Source organism: Penicillium canariense (genome assembly GCF_028826845.1).
Source record: "Penicillium canariense strain IBT 26290 chromosome Unknown utg000002l_segment0_segment0, whole genome shotgun sequence".
NCBI lineage: Eukaryota > Fungi > Ascomycota > Eurotiomycetes > Eurotiales > Aspergillaceae > Penicillium > Penicillium canariense.
This window is the reverse complement of record NW_026622729.1, coordinates 3,248,626-3,274,771: the sequence shown is the minus strand read 5'-3', so window position 1 is coordinate 3,274,771 and position 26,146 is coordinate 3,248,626. Positions and strand designations below refer to the sequence as shown.

General features: G+C 52.6%; 10 protein-coding genes across 10 annotated transcripts; 3 read left to right on the top strand and 7 right to left on the bottom strand.

Annotated features, from left to right (window-relative positions):
• Positions 1 to 525: 525 nt before the first annotated feature.
• Positions 526 to 2,490, bottom strand: N7482_004382 (uncharacterized protein; the record flags this gene model as incomplete). The annotated part of the gene is made up of 5 exons (XM_056686507.1): positions 526 to 1,803; positions 1,859 to 1,961; positions 2,022 to 2,066; positions 2,116 to 2,284; positions 2,382 to 2,490. The coding sequence occupies 5 exons, from the start codon at positions 2,488 to 2,490 to the stop codon at positions 526 to 528; spliced, it is 1,704 nt and encodes a 567-aa protein (XP_056545249.1).
• A 378-nt stretch (positions 2,491 to 2,868) lies between these two features.
• Positions 2,869 to 3,587, bottom strand: N7482_004381 (peptide-methionine (R)-S-oxide reductase; the record flags this gene model as incomplete). The annotated part of the gene is made up of 2 exons (XM_056686506.1): positions 2,869 to 3,257; positions 3,326 to 3,587. The coding sequence occupies 2 exons, from the start codon at positions 3,585 to 3,587 to the stop codon at positions 2,869 to 2,871; spliced, it is 651 nt and encodes a 216-aa protein (XP_056545248.1).
• Positions 3,588 to 4,452: 865 nt separating this feature from the next.
• Positions 4,453 to 6,171, bottom strand: N7482_004380 (uncharacterized protein; the record flags this gene model as incomplete). The annotated part of the gene is made up of 2 exons (XM_056686505.1): positions 4,453 to 6,075; positions 6,142 to 6,171. 2 exons carry the CDS (start codon positions 6,169 to 6,171, stop codon positions 4,453 to 4,455), a joined length of 1,653 nt encoding a protein of 550 aa, XP_056545247.1.
• A 697-nt stretch (positions 6,172 to 6,868) lies between these two features.
• On the bottom strand, positions 6,869 to 8,396 carry N7482_004379 (GPI anchored serine-threonine rich family protein; the record flags this gene model as incomplete). Its single annotated transcript, XM_056686504.1, has 7 exons — positions 6,869 to 7,038; positions 7,126 to 7,313; positions 7,629 to 7,725; positions 7,803 to 7,915; positions 7,976 to 8,122; positions 8,211 to 8,289; positions 8,345 to 8,396. The coding sequence occupies 7 exons, from the start codon at positions 8,394 to 8,396 to the stop codon at positions 6,869 to 6,871; spliced, it is 846 nt and encodes a 281-aa protein (XP_056545246.1).
• Positions 8,397 to 10,557: 2,161 nt separating this feature from the next.
• N7482_004378 (uncharacterized protein) lies at positions 10,558 to 11,451 on the top strand (the record flags this gene model as incomplete). The annotated part of the gene is made up of 2 exons (XM_056686503.1): positions 10,558 to 11,319; positions 11,380 to 11,451. The coding sequence occupies 2 exons, from the start codon at positions 10,558 to 10,560 to the stop codon at positions 11,449 to 11,451; spliced, it is 834 nt and encodes a 277-aa protein (XP_056545245.1).
• Positions 11,452 to 11,671: 220 nt separating this feature from the next.
• On the bottom strand, positions 11,672 to 13,742 carry N7482_004377 (WD40 repeat domain-containing protein; the record flags this gene model as incomplete). The annotated part of the gene is made up of 7 exons (XM_056686502.1): positions 11,672 to 11,715; positions 11,770 to 11,845; positions 11,900 to 12,100; positions 12,154 to 12,439; positions 12,494 to 13,430; positions 13,530 to 13,672; positions 13,720 to 13,742. 7 exons carry the CDS (start codon positions 13,740 to 13,742, stop codon positions 11,672 to 11,674), a joined length of 1,710 nt encoding a protein of 569 aa, XP_056545244.1.
• A 745-nt stretch (positions 13,743 to 14,487) lies between these two features.
• On the bottom strand, positions 14,488 to 16,440 carry gem1 (ERMES complex Ca(2+)-binding regulatory GTPase GEM1; the record flags this gene model as incomplete). Its single annotated transcript, XM_056686501.1, has 2 exons — positions 14,488 to 16,379; positions 16,431 to 16,440. 2 exons carry the CDS (start codon positions 16,438 to 16,440, stop codon positions 14,488 to 14,490), a joined length of 1,902 nt encoding a protein of 633 aa, XP_056545243.1.
• Positions 16,441 to 17,540: 1,100 nt separating this feature from the next.
• Positions 17,541 to 18,995, top strand: N7482_004375 (SYLF and SH3 domain-containing protein; the record flags this gene model as incomplete). The annotated part of the gene is made up of 4 exons (XM_056686500.1): positions 17,541 to 17,583; positions 17,668 to 17,771; positions 17,839 to 18,917; positions 18,971 to 18,995. The coding sequence occupies 4 exons, from the start codon at positions 17,541 to 17,543 to the stop codon at positions 18,993 to 18,995; spliced, it is 1,251 nt and encodes a 416-aa protein (XP_056545242.1).
• Positions 18,996 to 20,689: 1,694 nt separating this feature from the next.
• On the top strand, positions 20,690 to 23,599 carry N7482_004374 (putative telomere silencing protein Zds1; the record flags this gene model as incomplete). The annotated part of the gene is made up of 4 exons (XM_056686499.1): positions 20,690 to 20,827; positions 20,897 to 21,388; positions 21,430 to 23,307; positions 23,363 to 23,599. The coding sequence occupies 4 exons, from the start codon at positions 20,690 to 20,692 to the stop codon at positions 23,597 to 23,599; spliced, it is 2,745 nt and encodes a 914-aa protein (XP_056545241.1).
• An 860-nt stretch (positions 23,600 to 24,459) lies between these two features.
• Positions 24,460 to 26,064, bottom strand: N7482_004373 (Zn(II)2Cys6 transcription factor domain-containing protein; the record flags this gene model as incomplete). The annotated part of the gene is made up of 3 exons (XM_056686498.1): positions 24,460 to 25,173; positions 25,263 to 25,949; positions 26,008 to 26,064. 3 exons carry the CDS (start codon positions 26,062 to 26,064, stop codon positions 24,460 to 24,462), a joined length of 1,458 nt encoding a protein of 485 aa, XP_056545240.1.
• Positions 26,065 to 26,146: the final 82 nt, after the last annotated feature.

The window sequence follows — 26,146 nt, the reverse complement described above, 5'->3', positions numbered from 1 at the left end:
TTGGTCAATCATACCATTATTAGCAAGGCCATCCGAATGTATCGGCGCCGTTACCTATCTCGCGCCATGATAGCAAGACTTCGACTCCGATCAATATGATCTGGGGGCTGTGGCCAAATGAATTCCATCTACATCAATGATGCTAATGTGATGGTCAGCTTGGTCCACTGTTTATAGTCTTAACTGTCAATATTCAATATAGAGTGCCTCAGATATCCCGATGAGGTCTCATGCATATTCATCGTAAGCGTACATAAGGACGTATACATGTCAATGGCCACATCACACACACAAAAAGGAGAGAGAGAGAGAAGCCCGTTTTTGCATCTAGTAACAAGAGAAGTAGTGGAAACATGCATGCTAAGACAAGGGGGAATTCAAAGGGTACCAAGGGCAAGCAAAGTCAGCGAGTAACAACACCGTATGTGCAACATCCAATACATAGAACTACCACCGATGCTGGGCAGTACAGGCGCGGTCACAAATTAATATCTCATGTCTCAATTCACCAAGAAGATGGTCGCTTTATTCCCACACATTCGAGAAGAGATCATCAGCTCCACCAAACCCGCCAGCCGGCTTGGAGGTCGTGGTTGCAGTGGTTCCGGAGGAGACGGGGGCGGCGCTAGTCCAGCCGCCAAAATCCTCGTCCGCTGCTACAGTAGGGGTAGGGTTGGGTGGTGCGCCCCAGCCAGTCCCGATATCATTGGCGGTCAAGGTATCAGGGACCTTCATCATGTTAGATGTAGATGGTACGCGTGGCGCAGGTGCAGGCTCAGTCACAGAGTCGGGGGTGTTCCAGGCATTGCCGCCCCAGGGATCCATGCTGGAAGACATAACGCCGGTGGCGGCAGCTGCTGCGACTGGCACGACAGGCTTGGCGGGCGCTGAACGCTGGATGGGAGGACTGGAGAGGTTAAATGCAGAGCTCATATCTAGCTGAGGGGAAGAAACAGTGGGCTTGGGAGGTGCCGCACGTGCTGCAGGAGCAAGAGGCGGGGAAGAGAGGCCGAACAAGTCGTTCGAGAGAGATGAAGACGGAGGGTTAGGCTTTGCAGGCTTGGTGGTCGGGGAGGTAAAGCCACCAAAGCCAAAGTCCTGTCCACTCGAAATAGAAGCGTTCCGCGATTGGGGCTTGTGTGCAGACATGGTGGGTGAGGTCAAGCTATCGAAAAGATCACCGCTGGCCGAGCTAGACGGCGAGGTGACCCTGGGAGCCGCCGGAGTCGACTTCGTATGCGAGAAGTTGGTCAGACCAGCAAATGGAGATGGCTTCTCGGTGGGCTTGGAGAGCGGGGGGGAGGTTATAGAGGGAAAGCTCAGCCCGCTGAACGCATCAGTGAGGCCACCCATGTTCGACGAAGTGGTAGAGTGAGGTGTCGGGGAGGCCAAGTCTCCAAAAGAGGTGGTCCGCCCATGCTGGGGCGGAGCCGGTTGGGGCTTTGAGTACAGCGACAGGATCGATTGCTTCAGATCCGGTCGAGACATACCGCTGGGAGCAGCGGGTGTAGACGCAGTGCTCGTAGGCCGGCTGCCGGCCGAGGGTTGGGTGCTGCCAAAGAAGTCGAGACCGAGCAATGAATCACCCGGCTTCTGAGCCTTTGGCTGCACAGACTGAGCTTGTCTGGGAGGGGCGCGAGGTGTAGGCTCGGTCGTGCTAGGACGGGGTGGGGCAGAAATCATATCGTCACCGAACAGGTCGATTGGGGCTTGTTGACGTTGTGCCTGGGGTTGGCTGGGGGCGGCGACTCGCTGGGATGCGGAACGTTCAATCTTCGCCTTTTCCTGAACCACCGCAAGAGGCTAGTAAGTCAGTGTGTGCTATTCATATCATATCGCTTTCTGTTCCATCACTCACCACGTCGTCATCTCCATCGTCCAAGGTCGAGGGTTCGGGCATTCCTCCATCCATCACCCAGCGTTTGGCTTCGTACTTGGTTCGAATGAAGTTCTCGATCTTCCTGTTCGCATGGGGCATTAGTACATTACCATCAACGGTACTATCGCCACAATCCACTTACGCTTCCGAGGGAACGTGCCCAGGTGCCAACTTGGCCTCCCAGTACCTATACATCTTTAGCACGAATCCGACATACTCAATTCCTTGTGACGAACTTGTTCGCTCTCCCATTGCCCCATCTCAGAACACTTTGTAGTTGTTCATCGGTCCAGGCATCAAGATCAACGGACTTAACCCGACTGATGTGTGTACCCATGCCACGGTGAATGCCCGAACAACGAATACAAATGAAAATACCCAAGTTCCAGGACGCCCATCGTGGATCTGAAAGATTGGAATGTCAGTACAAGGAAACTCAAGAAAGGGCGACTCGGCGCCGCGCGGGCGGAGCGGTATCTCGGAGGGGAGAAGGGACACTCACGCTTGTTGCGTTTACAATCGGCACATATCTTGTTATTCTCGAGTTTCAGCAGACTTTTGATGGTCTGCTGATTCTGAGCCGCCTGGCCCGGCGTAGCGCGTCGAGACATATTTCGGATCGGTCGACACGAGGGAAGTGAGAGAGTGGGAAAGGAGAAACAATGGGTGACTTCTCTCGCATGCTCAGGTGGCGGTCGGCAATGCGGCCTAAGGCTTCCGGTGCCTACGGCGGCCGGTGACTGCCAGCCACGCAGTTCGATGTAAATTGAGAGGAACCCAAGGGAATTCAGCCACGAGGTGGCTTTCTGCAAAGTACGACAAGGGACATGCAACCCTAATTACTGCCAATGCATTAGATTACCTGACCTTACGACGTGGTTGGACCGTCGAGCAAATCTCTAACCAGCCATGCCCCTGGTCCGCGCATAACGGCCTTCCCCGTTTCGTTTTCTAGAACACTTTAAATATTGTTTATTATCTGCACCCGATTACGCCTTGGCCTTTTCATGTGGCCCCTTTCCTGCAGCCGCCTCATCCTCGGTGAAGCGCAGGCTGACGCTGTTCACGCAGTGTCGCTCATCAGTGGGCGTCGGGTATCCTTCTCCCTCGAAGACATGGCCAAGGTGGCCGCCACAGTTGTTGCAAACAATCTCGGTCCGCTTCATGCCGAAAGTGTTGTCCACATGCCTCTTGACGGCCCCCGGAATAGAATCGAAGTAAGCGGGCCAGCCACAGCCAGATTTGAACTTGTGCTCGGCCGTATAGAGCGGCGCATTGCAGCCCGCGCAGGTGTACACACCCTTCGACGGGTAATGGGAATCATATTCGCCCGTGCCGGGGGCCTCGGTACCCTTTTCACGAAGAATTCGGAACTGCTCTTTACTCAACTTCATTAGCTGGACTCAGAGATGCAGAGTCGGTTGGGGAGGGCCGTAGGAGACTAACCGGGACTCAGAACAGCCCTCCACTGGTCATCGCTTCGCTGGTCGGGGTATGACATATTTCCAGACAACTCGTCACTGTTGCTCTTCGAACTAAAGAGAGCGCCGAAGAACGGGATAGTCGGTGCCGCTCTCAGTGCTTTGGCCCCTGGTGTTAGCCGAGGACCTCTGCGCGCGGAAGTTGAATGGGGGCGGAGGGAGAATGTAGAGTGAGCGAGGACGCGGTGCCTGAGAGAGTTGATTGCACGGACTGCCTGGGAGCGCATGAAGGAGACTAGAATTATCTGTGGAATATATGCAGCTTCTGCGGACTGGAGGGGTCGAAGTTCAATCTTATGGGACCCATCGGATCCCGGCCCTTTACGTCATCATGCGGGGAACTGATTGGAGCTGCCCTTCCAAAATCGATACAGAAGCGCTGCATAGAGATTGGAGGAATTTGATAGTGCACGGAATCTTTACAGTCATAACAGTCAATTCAGCTGAATGGCCTTGTATACGATATTCAGAATGAAAAAGCGCGGAATAAAGGAAATGTAGAAGATATTTGATGCCTATAGACCAAAATCATGAAAACTCCGCCGATGCAGGGTATCAATCGTGAATGCAGCCACATGGGTAAAAGAAATCCCCAAAACCTAACAAAAGCACCTTCCACTACCCACTAATATGTCCAGTCGTCTCGTCCCTGACAAATTCCAGCATCTTCTGGCCGGGATATGGCCAAGGCAATTTGAAAATGCGAGGAAACGAAGATGCAGATAATCGAAAAGAGAAGACGAGCCCACGGCCTCATCTTCCATGCAGCATAAGATCATTTCTCATACATGTGATCACCGAGTAGCCTCGCCTATGCTATTGGCGGAGTTGAGGCTGTCTCACACCATCAAATGCGAACAGGCGTGATGTGCTGATGCGTCGCCTGCAAGCCCAGCAATAGCAACCTTGTTCTCCCACTCTAATATGTCACGACAATTTGATCAACATCGACCCTATTCCCCCATGACGCCAACAAGCCGAAAAGATCCGTGCTCATTATGGAGGTCGTTATGGGTCCTGGTCTCTCTGTTTTCTTTGCAATGGGACATGCGGATCCAAGTCGTAACAAAAGACTGGCTGAAATCAAGCCTTTTATTTCCACCGACGATCCACACCGATGACCGTCAAGAAACCTCGGCCAATCTCCACGCGCCAGCCGTCGCTAATCAGAGCCTTGCTCACGGCAGGGCCAAGGCGGGAGGTGCCATCTCGACTGTGAAGCCCCACGCCAGTGATAATCTTGAAGCCGCCGTGCACATGCTTGCCGCCGCCGCGCACGTACTTGGTGTCTCCTAGCCCGTCCCACCAGGCATCAACACGCTCCCGCGAGATGCGAATCGCGTGAGGGACCTGACAACCGTGCAGATCGAGGTCCCCATTCGAGGATTGTCGATCCACAAGCCGCTCAGAGGCTGCAGAGAGATGCTGCATTGCAAGCTCACGCTGCTGCTGCGCAACTTCGCGGTAGTATTGCGAAGCACCTCCATACAAGGGGTCAGACTTGGCCTTCCTGGCGGCCTGTGCTGCTTGCATGTTTGCAACAGATCTTGCCGCGAAATAAGTATTTGCAACTACTTGTTCATCTTCATAATCGAGTGTGCTGCGGACATTCTCTTTAGCGCGACCTCGGGTATCCACAACAGCGGCCTCGTCGTCGAGATTGAGTTTTGGAACGGTGATTTTGACTAATTCAGATACCGAGACAGCGGATGGATGACGAATCATCTCAGCTGCCAGCTCGTTTGCGGCGGAGATCATATTACGTGTGATTCGAAGCAAACCAACAAGGGTAGTTTGGGGAAGGTTAGGGTAATCGCCGGCAAGTTCGATCATCTGCGACTGCACAACGGGATCATCTTCAATCTCGCCAACATCCTTCGGCGCATCCTCGACAGCCAAGGCCTTTATCGTTGCAGACAGAGACCTATTGTTGGCAGTATATGCGGATGCGACTCTGTGTCGGGAAAGGTCAGGAGTACGCGAGCAAATAAACTCCACATCAGTCTTTCCTGTCTCCCACAGATTCGTGACAGGTGCATCTTCAGAAGAAGATGCCGGTCCAAATGCGACCTTATGGTTCTTGTTGCGCTTTTTCTTTCGTCCCTTCTGGCGGCCAATGTCGGGATTTCCATCCAGGAACCCATCAAGTCCTTTAGGGATGACGACACAATCTTCGTCCGTCTGTGCTTGATCAAAGAAAGACAAGTTTAGCAGGATGTCCATCGACTTATCGATGTCCCCACCGCTCTTTTTCAAACTCTGCTCGATATTGAACGAGGAAAGATCTGGGAACATCTCCACCAACATATTCACCTTGTCTTCATCGCTGCCCCCGACAAGTTGAATGGACCCATCGGCCGCAACCGTGTATGCTGTGCGTGAAGGATTTTGAAGATTTGAGCCTTTCGTGTTATTCTCATCCGCAAGAAGGTGTGATGCCTGGCTAGTGCTATCTGTGTTGGTGGGGAGTGTGTCTTGGCCTGGACTTGATGTGCGCGCAGATGAGTTTGCTCCCAAGTCGGCGACATCCAGGTGATGATTGGCGGTGCCCGAAGGATCGAAAGGAAGATTTTCTTGCTGCATCGCAAGCTCCTTGATCGAATCCAGTGTCTCGCGCAATGATCTGACCTGGTGAGGGTTCCCAAGGTCAAAGTCGGTGACAATTGCAGCAAACAAGGCAGAGTCCACTGGCGGACAATACTGGTTCTCGAGCTCCTGCCGAGATCAGACGTGTCAGTAGGCAAGAGATTAAAGGGACTATTACCCCCGGCACAGACGTACATCTCTCAGATCGTCGCTGCAATCCGCCATGGCGACACGCACGCGTTCTGCGGGATGACGCGGGGTACGATACGCCTTCCTCAACCCGAAATGGGCGTGACCAACGTAAAAACAGTGGCACAAGACAACCTTTTATCAAACAAGGGATAGAAAGGGACAAATCCTTCGAGAAGGGCTGTGGAACACAGACTGTGCGGCGCGCAAAGGCCGCTTGACAATTTGGAAAGATGACATAACTGGGGCTGCCCGCTGCCCCTTTTCTGCCGGCGATGCGGAGTCCCCTCGCCCCACCGCCTTACGGCTATGTACTTGCTGCAGGTCCATGCAGGATTAGGACTCCATGGTTTTGCTATAATACTCGGACCAAGGATATGTGTAGAAATACGTATAATTGGCAGTAACGGAAAGCCCTTGAAGCTGACATATTATTTGCGAGAGATCCCACCCAATAATTGTCCATTGATAGCAATGTCTGGGCTATTAGACTAGAGTTCACGAATCACACAGCGAAGGGCATGCATATGATTGTTGCAGGGACCTATCGAGGTCCAAATTCATAAAACACAAATTATCAAGCCCGGTCATAATGGAAGTACACCCGAATTAGAACTGTACCCTTCCACCTCGTCCTATCGCAGGCCAGGTGAAACATGTTAATATCGCATATATTTTAAACCACCTGCAGCTCAAACATAGATATCGTCGTAAGTAGGCTGTTTGGACAATCTCAAAGAAGTAGAATGGCAAGACCGAGAAGCAGGCTGCCGGCCTGGTCGGGAGGCATGAGCAAGCCGGCGGCATTGGAGGTCGTAGAAGCCGAAGGGGTAGAAGTGGTTTCCATGGTCTTTGTGTGCTTGGTGGTGGACGTGGTGGTCTCTGTAGTCGTGGAAGTCGTCTCTGTAGAGAACGGAGTTAGTCTCGGACATTTACAGGCGTCGGTAAGCAAAGCAGAATCGGAAAATCTTGGAAGACTAGAAGTGGCACCATATACTGACCAGGAGTACTGGTGCTTGTAGAAGAAGAAGTGGAAGTATGGGCTTTGGTATGAATCTTCGTAGTGGAATGTGATGTAGAGGTAGGAGTATGAGTAGTGGTAGAATGAGATGTTGATGATGTCGACGATGTAGAGGTAGATGTAGAAGCAGACGTCGACGTAGACATAGATGTGGGGGCTGAAGACGTAGATGAATGAGTATTTGTATGGGTATTATGTGAATGGCATAAAGGGGCCGTGTTTGAATATGTGGAAGTACTCGAGATGGGGTTTGAGGAAGTAGTAGTGGAAGGGGTTGGAGTAGGTTGTGACGTGGTAATTGTGGTGCAAGTACTAAAGATTGATATGGCCGATGGGGTAGAAGTAGTATGAAAGGAAGAAGAAGAATGGATGGGGGTAGACGCACTGGTATAAGAAGACATCATAGAAGATGAGGTAGAAGTAGAATTAGGTGTAGTGGTAGATGAATAAGAAGTGGTATGGGAAGACGCACTGGTGGAGGAGTGAGCAGTAGTCGCAGGAGTGGAAGAAGCAGTCGAAGAAGAAGTCAAGGAAGCAGACGTTGAAGGTGTACTGGCAGCAGTCGATGCCTCCACGGATGTAGAAAGCATAGAAGTCGACATAGTAGAGGTAGATAGAGATTCACTAGCAGTACTGGTTTCCTTACCAGAGCTGGAGGCTGAAGAAAATTCAGCCTTTCCATCAGTCACTTGAAACTGCTGCGACTGGGCTAGAATACCATCGCCGCTACTCGACTTGAGATCAATTTGATAGCCACCTCTGTTTTGAACCTGTTAGTCGGAGTTACTATGTTCCAGTGCAGAGAAATGTCCATCCTACCCAGTGTCAGACGAAGTCAAATCCTTATGATTGGCTTTGATAGTATAGGAACCCTTGGATGTTTCCACATCGGAAGCTACCAATGTCGAGACACTAGGATTAACAGCCTGGTTGACTACGTAGAGGTCAAAAGTGGTGGGGTCAGTCCTAGCTTCGGTTATTAACATTCCCATCGTCTCAAAGGGAAGTTGGGGTAGGTGGGGGGGCGTGTGCTGTCGATAGCAGGCAAACTAACTCCACCGACCGCCATTTGATGATGACAGGCTGGCTCCAATCAACCTTTGCGCCTTTTGGCGGATAGGTGACCAGAATGGCTGGGAAGAACTGTTCATTAGGCTCAGTCTCTGCCGCATATGCTTTGCGCCATACCTGTAGTTGTGACAGTGAAAGCCACCAAGAAGAATAGAAAAACAACACGCATTGTGATTAGCTGAATCAATGACAGATAATAATGAGTGGAAACTAAGGTACTAGAAATATACGCGAATATCTACCCTTCGACCTGGGAATCAAGAAACTTAGAAGAGGGGGGTTCTTTGGGGTGAGAGAAAAGAAACCAAGGGAGGGATGACTGACGGGCAATTTCACAGCCTTTATATCAGCGCTGATATTCCTTTCAAAACCTTCATCCAATTTCATAGCAACCTTCATCGCCAGACCAGGGTACTTGTGATGCCACAACGCGTCATATCTTGTGCTTCCAGCTTCAACGGAGTACAAGAGCCTATATGGCAGGGGCGGTATTACACTAGGCACCGGTGCCGGTCTACGGCGTATCGTAGTGAGCACTTGTTGAAGCAAATGTTGTGAATGCTGTAGCTTACAAGAATCTATTCTTGGCCTGAACTGAAAGGGCGAATTTGTGCTGCACAACCTGTATGATTCCAACTGACCGCGCGTCACAGTTCCTTTCCAGCACCTATCTGTATGTCAAGTGAAAGGACTCTACTGAATCCTCATGCCTCAAGCACGCAGGCCACTGGCCGAGGTACTTTGGCCTAGGATCGCCGCTGGGGCCGATTTAGGATGACCACTGGTCAGTCCGCTTTTAACTAAGAGAGAAAGTCGTTACGCAGGTATGATTGTCGTTACTGCCAGCTGCCAACAACAAACTCAAATACACTGCTCATCTTTAAAACAGGCTTTGGATAACATAGACTTTAGGTTCCGAATATATATAGCCTCAAGCATGAAGAAAAAGCAAAACACTTGGTTTAGCACCCACGGGACAAATTGAGAGATTCAAAGCAAACGTTGGACATGGGAATGCCCCAATGTCAGAGAGTGCATCTCAGGGAATCCTAGCACCTCGGAACAGTTGGATTCCCTACACATGATCTCGGGTGACAGCTATGGAATTGGGTAGGAGGGTAGGACAAGGCGAATGGCCGAGCCCAACTGCATTTCCAACCCGACGTTCACGCTCAGGCAATACGAGAGCTTTATCGCCAACAAGTCATATAATTCATTACCGCGGCATGAAGATATGAACTTGAAAACTTTTTGTTGTAAATGCTTTATCAACGTCATAGGGGAAATAGATTGGTTCCAGGTTAGCTTCTCCATATCGCGAATCGATCGAGGTCCTCTGTGCGACATCGGAATGGTGTTGATTGGAAACCGACTTGGTGATAATTAAATGCCTTCATCGGTGGCCTAGGTTGCACCCTCACGACTGTGGATCCTTGTCTGATTGCCACTCGGAAATGGTCCTGTCTGGCTTGACACGCATGTGTTCTATCCGGCGCCTCCATGATGGTCGGACTGGAATTGGCTCTCAATCTTTTGATTCGGATTAACTTCCGGCTATTCTGGACCAAAAAGTCGTCGTCATCGGCCTTTTTAGCGTCTTGGCGCAGTTTCTAAAAAAGATCACAGCTTGCCTATGTGGTGGTTGACGACAAATATTGGATATCAATCGGTTCTGGTCGTCTTCATCTTAGATAAAACTGGACACCATATCCCTTGCCCTTGCATGATAATTACATCGTATCTGTTAGATCGTGCAGCTTTAGGGTCGTGACCACAACATCCACAGCATCCATTCACTGCGCAATCAGACTTCGACCCCTTCTTCAGTGATGCGCTTTCGTACTCGAACATGGACATGAGCTGCCGCCAGTTGAACTGCATGGTGATTCAAATTTGTGACAGCTTCTTCATCTGTCGTTCGATGAGAGTCACTTAGATACCTGTCCCCATAATTTCCCTGACACATCTAGCAGCACGGCCGGGCAGAAAATGAGCGCTTCATGCTGAGAAGGGTTCCCTATTTAAACCACCTGGTTCCTGGAGAGTTTCTAGTCAACAGCAAAGGAAAAACGTTTAAGAAGATAATTTTCCCTGTTTCAAATTCCTTTGTTTGCCACATTGAATTGACGTGTTCATACCACCTCTATATCTTGTAGTGCCCGCAGCCAATGAGATACGCGGGGAGTGGACCTCGGCACATCGCCGATCCACCTTCTCCGCTATGAACTCAACTCCTCACTTATAGAAAGCAGGGTCCCCGGAGGAACACTTGCCTTTTCAACCCCGCGCTCCCTAGCCTCTGTTCTCAACATACAAGTATAACATCCACGATGCCCCTAGCCACTCTTCATCTCCTCTCCCTCACCAAATCAACCGACCCTCAATCCTTCCTGCAGCAACTCAAGCAATCACCCAACACTCAAGTCATCGTGGCCTCGCGTCCACGACATGTCGTGATCCATCCAACGACGCTGGACAAGAATCCCCTTGCCACAAACCAGTGGGATCTCCTTGTCCTCCTTCTATGCAGCCAGACCCCCAACCAGGACCCAATCCCACCCACGCTCCGCCACGCAGTCACAAACGAGTATAAGTTAACCACCGGCGTCCCCTCAAAACTACTATCCACCTACTCATCCCGTGACCAAACCCTCAAGCAAAATGCATCCGAGATTCCATTGACCGGCTCCCTCGATAAAGTACTCCGTGAGGGAAGCAAAGAAACGTCCCAAAACCTCGAAGTCTCCCCCGAACTCCTCCAGTTCATGACTGAGCTCTCCAAGACACACACCGGGCCTGTCACCATGCTGAACCTACTGCATTTTCAAGTTCCTGACGGGAGGAAGAGCTACTACCAGTACGGGCAGGCCTTCATTCCTGTTGCAGGAAAACGCGGCGGGGACGCCAAGTTGGTGGGCAATGTGGTGCCGCCGGGCGAGGGGCAGCTGGAGGATTCCAGAGGGCATCGGGGCAGGCCGCATCAGGAATGGTGGAATGAGATTTCCATTGTGCATTATCCGTCTATTCACCACTTTTGTGATATGTTAGCGGGGGAGGATTATCAGGCCATCAATGAGAAGTATCGATTGTCGGTGAGTGGTCAATCTGAACTGCCTTCTTTTACTGCAATGGAGCTTTGCTGACCAATATAGGCACTTCGCGACACATTCTTGTTGTGCACGACTGAATTTGATGTCGAAGGGTTGGGAGCATCGAAGCTGTGATCTAGTCTACGTATAATGCAATGATACGGATATAAATCCTCCTTCAGACTATAAAAAATCATGGGGCTGGCTTTGGGTGATTAACTGGGTATCTGGAAAACGGAAATAAAAAAACATTCCACTCGCACGCTGATAACAGCCATCAAAAGGTGGGAGATCAGCTTGGACCACATCAAGCCCGCGATGTACCGTCGTGCTCTCGTCCGACGCGATGGTCATGCTAGACGACACTGTCGTTTGGTCGTTCCCAGGTTCGGATGTGGCCTGCGATTGAAAGATCAGTATGGGCTAGCAGGATCCGTATGAATCAATACATACCCTCAAGGGAAGATGTCATGATGCAATCCTTCTGGAAGCCAAGCCAGCAGGTAGGGTCTTCACCCACGATTTTGGACTAGATGTATCATTAGATTGAAAACAGAATTACGACTCTGGAGGGATAGCTCACCATGATTGGGGGAAGCAGGGCAGTCCGTGCCCGGGGCTCAACCGGGTGACTAGCCATCGGGTCCAAGTCTCCATCGAATTTCTCAGTTCTATCCGAGTCTGATCGCAGCCGATTACCGCCACTGTCCGCTCGGTGGCGGTTCGATGTTTGCGTACCCGGCACAATGAGGCTGGACCGATGACGAGCGGTAGTCTGATGGTGCTGTTCAATCCATTAGAGAGGCGCAATACACAATCTTTGAAATGGAAACCTACAGCTCGAGGCCTGTGCAACATTCCAACGCTGAAATCCCACAGCAGCAGGCGGCAGTCGTCCCCAACACTGCCAAACCGGTAGGTCTTCTGGTCACAGCGCCATGGATCAAAGGCAACCGCAGAGACCCAGGAGTTGTGGCCCTGGCACCTTGCGACGATCTTGCGCTCGGGGAAGGACCAGATCGTGACAAGGTCGTCCTGGCCGCCAGTCACGATGTACTTGCCATCGGGAGACCAGCAGACGCAGATCAAGCCGCCATAGTAACTACGGAAGATGTCCAAAACTCTGAGTATTCGATTAGCAGGTAATACTAAGGTTCAAGCCAGCAATTGCGCTTACTCTTCCTTAAGGTAATCCATTAGACGAAGGGACCCATCCTCGAGAACCACGGCCAAATGCCTCTGGTCTGGGGAGAACGAAAAGTGTGAGACTTTCTGATTCGCGAGTTTCCACAGCGATACTGGGTTAGTTTTCTGGTTCTTCGAGTTGACCGACTTCAGGATTTCGAGAGGCAGTCTGGTACGATTCTTCTCGGGATGACCAGCAGGTTCGGGAGTAAACAACGCATCCTCCTTCTCCTTATCATAGACCACCAGAACACCATTGGCATGTGATGCAAGGAAAAGATTCTCTGAGCCGGGCAGCCACTTGATGTGTGTGACGGGGGAATTGTTGATGACACCATTCTTGTTGATGCGGGCATACTTTTGCGACATGGGCTCGTACCAAATAATATCCCCAGCAGAGGAGCCCATCACAATATCCAGATGGGACGAGGTCTTGGTCGACTCATTGATATCGTGGCAAAGCATGTGCGCCTTAGTAAAGAGCACTTTGGTAAGATGCTCCTCCTTCTGTGTTGAGTTGAGATCGAGCCACTGAAAGGCTCGGTTGATATTAGCAAAAGCGAAGACGCCATTCGGGTCGCGATCATTGAGGCGCTTAGCGGAGGTCTCGTGGGTGATCACTCTGGAAACGAAGGAAGAGCTGCTTTTGATAATATTGTTCTTCGGTTTTCGTCTCTTGTTAGCATCCTTTGCCGGAGGAGCTGGAGCTGCAAGAGCTGCGTTTCCATCCCCAAATGGCGGAGCCGTTACCGCTGTCTTGAGAAACGTTGGGGGCTTCTTGCGCGGGTCGAGGCTAACTAAGGAAACCTTGACGCCAGCGGTTGGAGGTGACGGGACTGTGGCCAAGGGATTCGGATTGATAATAGGCGCTTCCGATGGATGCGGAGGTGGTGTTGCCAGCAGAAGATCGTCTTTGAGTATGTAAGTACCTATCGCAACATTAAGATTAGCAACATGGCTCGACTAAGCTGCAAGCGGTGGCGTCTAATGGGGCAATCGGCGGACGCCAAACCGTCGTGAGCACATACCCTCTCCAACTTGCAGCGGGCATCCACCCTCCGGGTGGGTGATTATGTTGTTCGTTTCGACAACCGGGACTGCCATGCCATTCGCAGCCCCCGCCGCATAAGCGACAGGGATGGTGTAACGAGGAGGAGGGGGCGGTAGGACGCTGGTGATCGAGTCAGTCAGTCGAGAGGTCCTTTATTGAGTTATCACAGCAGCGCCTCGAAAAGGCTCATTTCAAAGCGCCCCCAACGATTGCGTGCTCCAACATCCGATGTAGGATGATGCGTAGGGTAGAGCTCTGAAAAGACGTATTCGGGGTAGCTCCAAGGAGACGGCTGGCTGCTGTAGAAACCAAGGGAGAATTCAAAGAAAAGGATGTCTTACAACATGGTTATAGGTTGGTTGAGTCCTACTTTCGATTCTGACCAAGATGAAGCGGGGTGACACAAGACAGGCAGTTCCGTTGCCTTCCGACAGGGAATAAGACTAGGCCAATACCCTTTCGTTGCAGATGCAGCCAAATCGGTTTACAAAAAGAGCCCAATATCGCGTCTATTCGAGCCGCGGGAAAGGATGCGAATGGGGGTGGAAGGTACCCCTGGAGGTGGAGAAAACCGGTGCGCTTGTCACGCCGGGAGGACGTCGGTGGCAGTCCACAAAAGATCGAGAGGGATTGGTGGCACTCGATGAGAGTACAGTTATGTACAGATGGCCGTCAGGCAGACGGAGGGTTGTGGGAGAGGATCGGAGGTCGAGCAGCAGGAGGGGAGGTGTTGGGATCAGCGAGGCGATGTCCGGGGTAGGTTCAGAGCGGAGAAGTCTTGTGCCTGGCGGGGGCCCGGGCTAACTCCGGGCGAGCCGAGCTTGGCATCGACAGGACATCCCCAACTATAACTCATACATGATCATGATAAGAAATGGAACATTGAACATTCAATGGGGTATTATTCAAACAGTACTATCTAATCCAAAGTCATTTTATGGTCCGCTGCCACTAACTCGTCGCCAAATCATCACCGCAGCGGCGCCGGCGCAGACTACCGCCCCAAATGCGATGCCCCACGCCATCCATTTGCCTTCGACATCTTCTTCACTGCGGGGGAACGCAGTGCTGGGTTCCATGGCAGCTTCTGCAATATGGACAAATACCTCCTGGATTGAATTCCAAGTGACGCTCACGTGGAGGGGAGGGCTGGGCATGTTGAGCATGGCTGTGTATTCGTGGGGCTGGTGCTCCGCCCGCTGGGTCGTTCGGTCCAAATCCGCCTTGAGGGCAATGAAGACACTAGGAAGCTCCTCTAGATGCGGGTATTTGGCCCGGAGGGCAGGGATATATGCAAAGGAGTCGGGATCAGAGGAGTCGTATGTGTACGCGATGACATCGCACTGGTCCAGCAGTTTTGTTTGGTTCTCGAGAAGAGCGGGCTCTAATTCGCCCAGCTCATCCATGATCAGGTAGCACTGTTTGCCGCCAGGGAGCTCGACTGTATTCACGGCTGTACGGGGCTGGATGGTGGGGTGGTATGTGGTGCTGAAACCGCGTGAGAGGAGGGCATCAAGCAATGCCGACTTCCCTGAGCCAGGCGCTCCAAGAACATGACATTGAACAACATTTCGTCCAACCCGCCCAGGACGCCGCCGGCGCTTGCGAGGTCTTGTCATCTTCAGTGCAGCTGTAATCGAGGGATTGCTTCGGTCGGAGGACTCGAAGCCCAGGTAGGCCAAGTATTCTAGCGTGGTTTTCGGGGACATGAAAGTCGTCATGCTCCATTGAGCCAGCCACCCCTGAAGGGTGACATGGCCGGCTTCATTGCGGACGGTTGAAGATGGGAATGAGCCATCAGCCCATGAGGGAGGGAGACCCGGAGTAGGGGCAAACAAGGATGCCAACTCTGCATCGTTCAGACCTCCGTCGTTATCCTTATCCGACAGCAGGAAAAGATTCACAAAAAAGCGGTATCCTTCGGGAGAGAGCTCGGCAGACGCGAACGGTGGGACTTCGAATCGGGGGTGGACGAAGCTCTCTTGCAGTGAAAGGTTGTCGGTGTATTGGAACGCGCGCAGAATAATCCATACCGTCTCATGACGGCCCTTCTCCGCGTAAAGCTTGTTCAAATGGATAAATCCTTGGCAGTCGATTCCAGATTCATTCACAGACTCTGGGTAACCCTTTTGAATAACGTCCTTGATGTGTGCCAGATCCTCCTCGCTCAGTGGCTTTCCGAAGCAGCGTGTCTGGAAGTCCTTGATCTCTTTGTCTGACAGGTATCCATCTCGGTCTTTATCGCTAAGGTAGAAGATGCGTTGTAACGCTACGACGGCGGCGGGTTTCAGGGCGGCCTCCTTGGAATCAAACAGGGGCGCGATCGGATGAGTGACGGCTTTTTGGCAGACAAAGAACGCCTCGTTGACGTTGCGATGTTCGCGAGCACTTGTCCGAATGCACGAGTCGATCTCCTTGAACTCCGACATCAGCGGTAGCATCTCCTCCTCGATGACCTGCGCCTCGCTGTGATCCGCCGCCAGGTCCGACTTGTTCGCGCATAGCACGACCGGGACGTTAACTCCTAGCGAGCGGAAGTAGGGCAGCCAGAACAACGCGACGCGCTCGTAACTATAGTGATCGGAGTAAACCAGGAGAATGACATTGGACTTCCGGATCTCGCGCGCCAGGTTGCTCCGCTCCTGCGGCAGTGCCGAGGTGTCGACGACGGTGGTTGTAGTGACATTCTCGGGTGTTCCGATCGTAGGGGGGATGGTAATCTGGGGGAGGACAGGCTGGATTTTGTTCGTGACAAAGACGCCTTTCACCAGCGAGGTGATGAGGCTGGACTTGCCAGTGCCCTCGTCACCACAGACGCAGATCCGAACTGAGTGTATTTAGCACGAGATGGGTCTTCAAACAATGACTTCCCCCTTACCTGTTGCCATCTGCAAGTCGAATAAAACTTAACAGCCACTATACTCTCAGCATGGCCGTGGCGCCAACAATCCGCGGTTTCCGAGAGTGTCAGGGACGGCGATGCGATAACGGGAATGGGGTCGCGCATGGCCGATGCCAAGCCGACTTGTGGATCCGCGGCGCGTTCGGTGCTAGCCTCGGTTTCCCCATGACCTCATCCTATTGTCTCTAAGTTTCTCTAAGTTGCTTCCGTAGCTTCTCTTTTCTTTTGGTAAATGGCATAACTCAACTCTTATGTTTCCAGTATCTGGATATCACGATATCACTGTATTAGGAGGTTTTACTACTAGGTATCTAAGATATATATGTCGATAATGGCCCCGAGGTGGATAGCGTAATTCACTCAAGAACCGCATCGCGCTAGATGCAAGGTTGTTGTCGAAGTAGACCAGAAGCCATGGAAACCATGAAAGGTATGCGAGTGGAACCTAGGGACAGAAGTATCAAATGACAGTATGGACCACCACAATGCGACTGAGACCAAAACCGAGGCTGTAGGGTCCAGGCGAGACGGCATGTGTGAATCAACAAATATTCTTTTTGATCGCCTTCGACGCAGACGTAGTGTAACCCTACCCAGACTGCGAAGGTTGATATGACGGCCCCTACAAGTATGCATGAGAAGCGGCAGTCTTGCCCTGAACAGCCTGTGAGATGTTGTCTTTCCTGCCCTTCTGGGCATTTGGATATTTTCTTGGCATCGGGTTGGCTAGCACTTAACAGCGAGGCGGTACGCTGCTGCGCCACAGTACGTGAGCGGCGGCGAACAGCTTCGGAGTCGGATCGCGGTGCTATCAATGACAGCTCCAATGACGATCAGGAATACCAATCCCCCAGCCTAAACGAAAGATCCCTCGTACTCACTGTTGGGAGCACGGAAGCCGACGAACTGCAGGTCGTTCTGCTCTACGAGCCGCTGTTCCGCGTCGCCCGCCATCAGGCCCACACCCGCCCCGTCTACTGACTAACCTGCCCGACCTTGGGAGTCTGATTAACAGCCTCCTCCCCGTCCAACCTCCCTCTCCCTTGAGTCCCTGCTCATATACCCCCTTCGTCGCCCACCGCTAAGATGCCGCTGGGGATTCATAACCCGCTGCCGTCGTCTTTGAGCAGTACGTGCCCGCCTAATCTCCCTTGCCCACTTCCCCGCAAATGCCTCGCGGCATGTCCGGCTAATCCGCAACCCATGTGAACAGGTGAATGCAAGAAGGCGGCCAAGATTTTGACCTCTTTCGTGGACCCCAGGCAGGCTTTCGGTCCCGACAAGATCATTCCGCCAGAAATTCTGGCTAATGCGAAGGTGAGAAGATGCTACCATCGCGGGGTAATTCGGAGGCTGAATCCCTGCTGACACTGGACTCTTCTAGGGCCTCGCCATTCTCACAGTTCTCAAAGCTGGATTCATCGGTTCTGGTCGATTTGGTTCCGGTATCGTCGTCGCCCGTCTCGCTGATGGCTCCTGGTCGGCCCCCTCGGCGATTGTGACCGCTGGCGCTGGTGTTGGTGGACAGATTGGGTTCGAGCTGACAGACTTCGTCTTCATTCTCAACGACGCCTCCGCCGTGCGCGCATTCTCGCAGTTTGGAACACTTACCCTGGGCGGTAACGTCTCGCTTGCCGCAGGACCAGTCGGCCGCAACGCCGAAGCCGCCGGCGCGGCTAGCACCCGTGGAGTCGCTGCGGTCTTCTCGTACTCGAAGACCAAGGGTCTCTTCGCTGGTGTCAGTTTGGAGGGTAGCATGCTTGTGGAGCGCAAGGATGCCAACGAGAAGATGTATCGCAGCCGTGTCAGCGCAAGCCAGCTTCTGACCGGTAGCGTGCGACCGCCGCCGTCAACTGATGCGCTGATGCATGTCCTCAATTCCCGCGCCTTTCAAGGAACTGCACGCGCGAACGGCGACGCGATGTACAATGACATGCCCGTCTATGATGATAGCCACGACGATGTCGTCTGGGAGGGACGGAAAGGCGAGGCCTATGGCCAGGGCACACGCAGCAATCGCAGCCGTTCGAGCACCGTTGATGATACTGGTGGCTACGAATACCGTGACAAGCCGCGCCGCGCCACTACCTCCTGGGACGATGATGTATATGACAGGCCCGCGGGGGGCCTGACCCGCTCCGCGACAACTCGTGCTCCCATGAATGACTCATATGGTGACTATGGACGCAGCCGGAGCAATACCGCGCCGTTCGACGAGGACTACAGCTACTCGGACCGCCGTCCTTCCCGCCCGACTGCTCCCAAGCCGGTCTTCGGGCAACGGACGGGCCAGGGTGCGGCGCTGCGGCAGGACCAAGCGATTGCACTCTATACCTTCGATGCGGACCAAGACGGTGACCTAGGATTCAAGAAAGGTGAGATTATCACGATTTTGAAGCGCACAGAGAAAGCGGAGGATTGGTGGACTGGCCGGATCGGCGATCGCGTCGGCATTTTCCCCAGGTAAGTGCAGCGCTCCAAAGATTCTCGCGACTTGGGCTAATCTGGTCTCCCAGCAATTACGTTGATGCCTCTTCTTAAGATTTTTTTCTCCCTGAGTAGTCTGCTCTATACGTGTATAGGTGGTCGGCAGCACCTATTTGATTCCCCCCTCTTCCTGAACATACAGAGCTTGACTGGTTGGCTTGAATATATTTGGGCGTTGGATCTGTGTCATCGTCTTCTTTGTGGTCCTGTATTCGCTTCATCCTCTTGAGCGCTGGAGTTTTCTCATTCTCATGCCTAGCCCCTCTCTGCGCCGGGGGGGGGGCATTCCTAGGATCTGGTAAGGTTTTCGGGTTGGTTTTTCAGGCGTGGTTTTGCGCGCAGCGGAGCCTCCCGTCAGCGCACGTTCTTAAGCTTAGAGGCCTCATGCCTGTCCATCTTCTCTATCATATTCGAATGGAAATAACCTTTTATTTGCCGATTATCTACGTTCAGCTCTAAACCAGCTAGCCTGATCTCTTCAGCTCAGGCGCAGCGAAATCTAATAGCTTTTCTTACCACCATCCGCGCTCGGGACAGGGCTGGCTTACGCCAACACCTGCATAACCGCTGCCTAAACTTTTCCCACTGGCGGTAGTCAAGTGATACTACAGATATCATATCCCTGCGCGATTGGGGACGGAACATCAAGACGGCGCCTGAGAGTCACAGGGCCCTTGTCCCCCGGCCGGAAGGGGGTGATCGAGGAGGGTTTTTCATGCGTAGGTGTGCCTGTAGATCTGGCCCCGTTCCCGAGTTAAATCTCAAGATCAATGATGCATGGCAATGGGGCTGAACGCAAAGTCGAGAAAGTAAGAAGGAGGCGAAGCCGTAAGCCTTGACCTGTAGGATGCCCGTGCGACGAATTGAGAATAAAAAAAACTATGATGCCAATGCCTGCCGCCTGGACGGTCGTACTTGTATACTTCAGTCCCAGGAGGTTTAAAATCTGAACCGGGGTAGACCACCGTCGATGGCCGATCGTGTGCGAGCGGGAAGATGGGCCATGGGTGAATGTGAGGGAGAAAACAAAAGCCGAGTAAAACTGGCGAAGACAAGAGGTTGATTGTTGATGGCAGTGGGAGGAAGTCCAATTATCTACAAAGAAAGAGGGTCGTAGATCGTCGGTGTCCTCCAACCAGACACCGCCAAACAAGGAAAAACAGGGTCGCGATCGGCCATGGAGACGCAGCCAGACCCCATGGAGTCCATGGAGTCCATGGTCCGGCCAGGCTCTCCCGTCTTCTGACCGTGTAGGCTGTAGCCAGCAGAGTCCACGGCCAAGCCTAGTGCAGTCCAGGCACCGAGTTCCTCGTGCGCTCAAATAAGGCGTTCATCATGCGCGTTCGTAAGTTGGAGGGAAGGTAGAAGTAGATAACTGCTGAGCGTGGATGTCAGGTGCTTGCGACCGAAAGAAAGCCCGCGCTCTCCGCCCGCCAATTCTCCAAAACTCCCAAACCCTCCGACCAACAACAACCTGGGCACTTCTTCGTCTCGCCTTTTGCATTTGCTCCCTCACCCGCGCTGCATCTGGCTCCTCCTCCATCGTCCCACAAATGACAGCTCGAACACCGTAGCTACCGGATAGCCCCCGATTCTTTCTTTCTGTGTCCCCCGCTTCGATGATCGTTCATCCTCTTCCCCAGGTGGTACATTGATCCCCCCCCCTCCTCCCCTCCCTCCTGGCTGTGCCCGCCCTTTGGTCTTCAGGGTTATTTTGGGCTCTTTTGGTTCCTGTATAGCTGGTTCCCATGCAGGTGCGTGTCCTCAATAAGTTTCACCTCCCTTGCTGGCTGGTTTTACCCGAGTCCGGCTTCTATGATCCCCTGCCTGGGCTGTCTCCCTCGGTCTCGAAGGGGCCTTACCGACGCCACGGTGCCGCGAGATTGGTTGCATTGACACAAAAGGGCTAGAAATCACGCGAGTTGACTCATGCTCACAATTTTCTTATCGGCTAGGCTTCCACGAGCGCCCCTGAGGCTGGCGGAGGACACACAACGCGGAGAGGCCATGCACCCCATCTGTCGATTAGCGACCCTAGCCACCATGTGACTGAGGCCATCGGGCATATGTACGACGATGACTATGATCGCAATGACCCCAGGCGTCTCAGTTATATAGCATCACCCCTCGGCGAGGCGATAACAACCATCCCGCGCCATGCCGCTGGTTCCGACTCCTCTCTCTCCCCCTCGACACCTCCACCACGTTCGCCAATCTCGCCAGTCGATGGGCAACCGAAGCAGACCAATGGGCACTTACGGCCGCCTCTCGTAGGCCAATGGTCGTTTGACCGAGACAGCGATACTGGGTCCCCCGATTCGACGCGATCGCCTTCCGAAACCGCCACGTCTTCCTTTCCTCTCAACGATATCGATTATGAGTCAGATCCTGCTGCGGTGGTCCAGGAGCTGAACAACCTAGCTGCGATTCGGCGCATGTCGATGGACGTTGCGGCGACAGGTGATCCGGATCTCCCCTCATTTGGCAGCAACTTTTCGATTCCGTCCCTACCCCCTCACCCTCGGCCGATGAGAACGATGCGTCACGGTTATTCTGGGTTCCTGCAAGCTTGCATCCGGAGCTGGCACCGAAGGAGTTCAAGTCATTTCTTGAGAGCAAAGCCGATGTCATCAAACGCAAATCGGGCGACTATTCGTCCCTTGGGCCCGAGCGACAGGGATCGGGGAGCGGGCTCCGCCGAAAGCGATCGATGCTGTCCAAGCAGATCGACGATTCCTCCGGCTATAAAGATGGCGCGGATCGTTTGGAATGCCAGCGTTCGCAATCGAGTCGAAGGGATGGGATGTTGAGTCCGAACTTGCAGGAGCTGGAGACACTCGTGGACGATTCAAAGCCGGAGAGCAAGGATTCATTAGTGAGAGGGATGCAGAATGCGAGCATTGCTGCCAGTGAGGATAAGCCGATCTTACCGCCCGCACCACCGGGCCACAGCCTACGACGCTCGACTCGGACACAATACAAGAAGGGGAGCTTGAAAAAGGGCGAGAAGGTGCCATATTCGAAACGGGTTGGAAGAGCGCTTTCGGAATCTACCCACACAGGACCGCCTGCGGTTGTCTCCTTCGACGATCAGCCAATACTTGGAACAACTCGCGTGTCCACCGATTCTACCTCTGCAGCAACAGGTCGAGCAGTCCGGTCTCCGTCTACTTCGTCCCGCAGCACGGCCTATACGCCAGGCTCGATGGCTAGTTCAACCTTCGATCCAATTCTTGATAACCCAGAAGCCGAGCAGCAAGAAGAATTGTCATCTTCTCATCCGTCTGATGCATCTTTTGAGCGATCTGATTCAACCGGAAGCAATGCAGGGTCCCATGGACGACAATGGCATTCCCGCATCAGCTCGAACGGTCGGTCCACATTGATTATTCCTCCAACTGAACAACAAGTCCCTGCGATTGTCGAAACTCCTCCCCCGGATAACAACCGTACACCACCCAGCTCAAGTTCTCAACCCGCCCGGGCACCGGACCGAGATATGCCCTCGACCTTCTCCGGCAAGATATCTCCGTCCCACGATTCGACACCTAGCAAGCGATCCTTGATGAATCGCCAGTCCGGGAAAGACAGTACGACCACACTCGATGACTTTGCCAGCCAACCCCAGATGATACCCGGTAACAGCACCCGGACCGACAGTCTTTCGTTCATCCCAACAATGCCCGAGGAGCGGAAATCCGAAGGCAAGAAGTCAAAGAAGGATACTGAAGGCCGTAAGTCCAGCTGGCACTGGCTGCTGGGAAGTGAGGAGAAGGACAAGAAAAAGGAGAAGGACAGCGACTCGAAAAAGACAAAATCAAAGCATCCCGATAAATCTCACAACAATGCGCGAATGGACGTGTTGCAGTCGTCTATGGACAGCACTCCCAAGGGCCGGGAAAGCCTCATTCTGGACCGCCTCGATCCAAAGCTGGAGGAAGAGCGGCGGAAAGATGGTGTCCGGCGAGCTTCTGGCGAGTCTAAGAAAGAAAAGGATGGCATCTTCTCTTCGATCTTTGGCGGTGGCCGGAAGAAGCACAGCGGAGAAGGCCACCACCGAAAGAACTCGTCCCGGAACCTGTCTCCTGACCCTCCAATGCGGGAGCTGCGGGCCGATGTCGATTTTCCGTGGACTCGATTTTCTATACTGGAAGAACGAGCCATCTATCGCATGGCCCACATTAAGCTTGCCAATCCCCGCCGAGCTCTATACTCCCAGGTGTTGCTGAGCAATTTCATGTACTCATACCTGGAGAAGGTGCAGCAGATGCACCCCCAGATGACGGTGGCGTCTTCTGGTTCACAGAGGTCATCCAAATCTCGGGACCAGCCAGATGAGTACCTTCAATACCAGCGATACCAAGAAGTATGTAGAGATTTCGCTTTCTGATGAAGAACCGACTGACTAACGGCTCTGGTAGGCGCAGGAGCAGCAGCAGCAGCAGCAACAACAACAGTACGGGGACAGCGCATACGATGACCCATCCATGTACGACTACGACGACGATCCGCACGATCACTACCAGGCCCAGGGGGGAAACAGTAAGCACGGCTACGAAAATGGCCACGCTTACGACTCGGGCCACTACCAGTACGGACACTCGTCCTTTGGCGACGACGTCCAGCTGGATGACGACGATGACGATGATATGTGGTGAATCAGGAGCCGGCGTCCTCACTCATTTTTCCATTTTCAAGCTGTTTTGCGTGTCTTTCTGCGTTCATTAGTCTCATTCTCTGCTACCGCACGGAGATACCCTCACGTTTGTTTGTCCTGGTTGTTCTTAGAACCTGTACACAAGCCTTTTCTTCCCACCATCCCGTTCCTTTTCGTTCTCGTGGTGTCCATGCATCCCATACCACACTAACGGCAACATTCATCTGTTAGTGGTGGTCCCATGTCTTTACACATATCTGCTTTGATCCGCATCATTCCACCGGGCTTGGAACCCATGGTGATGCCCTTACTTTCGTCCTTTTTCCTCTTATCCTGTTTGGCCTCTCCCGATCTCTGTGCTCTGGTCTTTGCGGCGCTGGCCTGTGCATTGCCATATAGTTTGTTCACACACATGGTCTGATTTCTCTTTTCGCATAGCGTCTGGGGTTTGCTTTTGACTTGTTTTCTTTTTTTTCCTTTCTTTTTTTACTTTCGTTTCGCCCTGTGTTGGTTGTCTTCTGACTCCTCTTTGGTTCTTCGTTGAGTCCATACAGCGAGGACTGTTTCTGTATCTTTTTTCCCCTTCAAACTAAATCATTACCTTCTTCATACCACCGAGCAACGATTCCTTTCGCATTGCATTAATCATAATTCCTGCAATCAGTTTCACTGGATAAAGGTTTATTAATACCAGGGGTTCTAACCCCTGTGCCATCGGAGTCAAGCTCCCCTAGTATGTCGGCGGTAGAACCCGTACATCAATACATTCCTTGCCATGGAAGCGAGTTCAAAACTACTGTAGATAGATCCCAGTTCTCGTGGACCTCTGAATTTGGTATCCCTTGTACAGAATTGCTCCCTCTATATCAAAGAGCCGCGCGGGTACTCTAAATCACGATGCATCTGAAATGAATCCGCTAAGTTTAGATGCCCCGCGGTCCACTCGAGCTCCTTCTGCAAATAATCCAACTGTCGGAAATTGAAGTCACTGTGATAATCATGCAACCACATCATAGCTCTAGCTCGCTGTTCTGGATCTTTCGTCGCAGCCCACGCAGTGGTGAGACAGATAATAAGATAGCCCGAGCCAACGGGCCGAAGAAGCTCCGATGTCTCCGCAAGCATGAGGATCTCCTCAGTAAAGTAGCAGGCATCAGACTGCACCGCATCGTTATGTAACCCCAGCGCTTGTAGCATGCAGTTGAAGAATAACGTGATCACAAGACCAATGCCGTATATGCGATCGTAGTGTATGAGCAGCAATCGCTCTACCCATGCTCGGTCCGGTCTGGGCATCGCAGTCGCGACAGAAAGGTCTTTCTTTATGCTAGATTCCTTGAGTTGGTCCAGATTGATCATACAGGCCTGATAGACGGCCCAGAGCTCATCCTGTACGCCGCTTGGGTCGGATGCGGTTCGGGCAAAGAGCCTGGCACGACGCAGGATGGACGGAGCCCGAGAGAGGTTTAAGAGCATCCGACCCTCGGGGTTTCCTCCATCGTATTTATTCACGATAAGAGAATCCCATTCCTCCTGCGTGAGCTGAATTCTTTCGTTAAAGAGTCCTTCAAATAGCTATGATATTATTAGCACCGAACCCAGACTGAAGGCCCATGGTAATAGAAATTTCCACCTAGGGATATTGCAAAAAAGTAGAGACATACCACACTGCCCCGCAAAGACAAATATATCTTCGCCTCAAATTCATTTCGGGGTCCGAACTCCTTCCGTGCTTTCAGAATCTGTGTCGCCCCTTCCGCATGTCCAGACCAGCACTGGTTACCCTGCCCCAACATTGTCTGACAGATAAGCAGGATCATTACCGCGGCCAGAGTATCCGTCTCCTGCGCATGGACCCGATCGTCCAGGTAGACCCGCAGGGTGCGCAGCGCGGCCGAGTACTTAGTCAATGACTGCACTGATCCCTGCCGGCGGGTACAGAAATCCGCATGGGCGCTAGTAACGGCATCGACGGCGCGGTCGAGCGCCTCGTTAGTGCCCAATCGGCGCGGAACATCCTCGAGGAACAAGCCGAAGCTCCACCAGAGATTGTAGCGGATATCAGTGGAGCGTTTGATGGCTTGGGTAAAGGCGGCTGCCAATAATGTGATGCCATTGCTCGGCTTTGCATGGATGAACAGGACGTGGCCGCCGCCAGGAGGCGAAGGCGTGCCATCGGATGATGAAGCATTAGATTTACTGATAGTAGGCATAACTGCATCCTTATGATCTCTTCGGATTTGCTTAGTGAACCGCTTATCCTCTTGGAATTTGAAGCGTTGCTGGCCAGAGCCTACACATGGTATCTTCAAGCGGAGACATCTTCCACAGGCCGGCTGTTTCTCGTCGCACTGTATCAACCGGGTCAATTTCGCAGGACTATAAATTGAGTTTGCTGCATGAAAGTACCTTCTTCTTCTGTTTCCGGCATGCCTCGCAAGCTTTTCCGGATGGAACCCCAGGCATGTCTGGTCTCTCTAGTGGGCGCTAGACCCTGGAATGCACGTCTGTGTGAGGTAAAGCGAACCGATGTACCTAGTCGCAATCG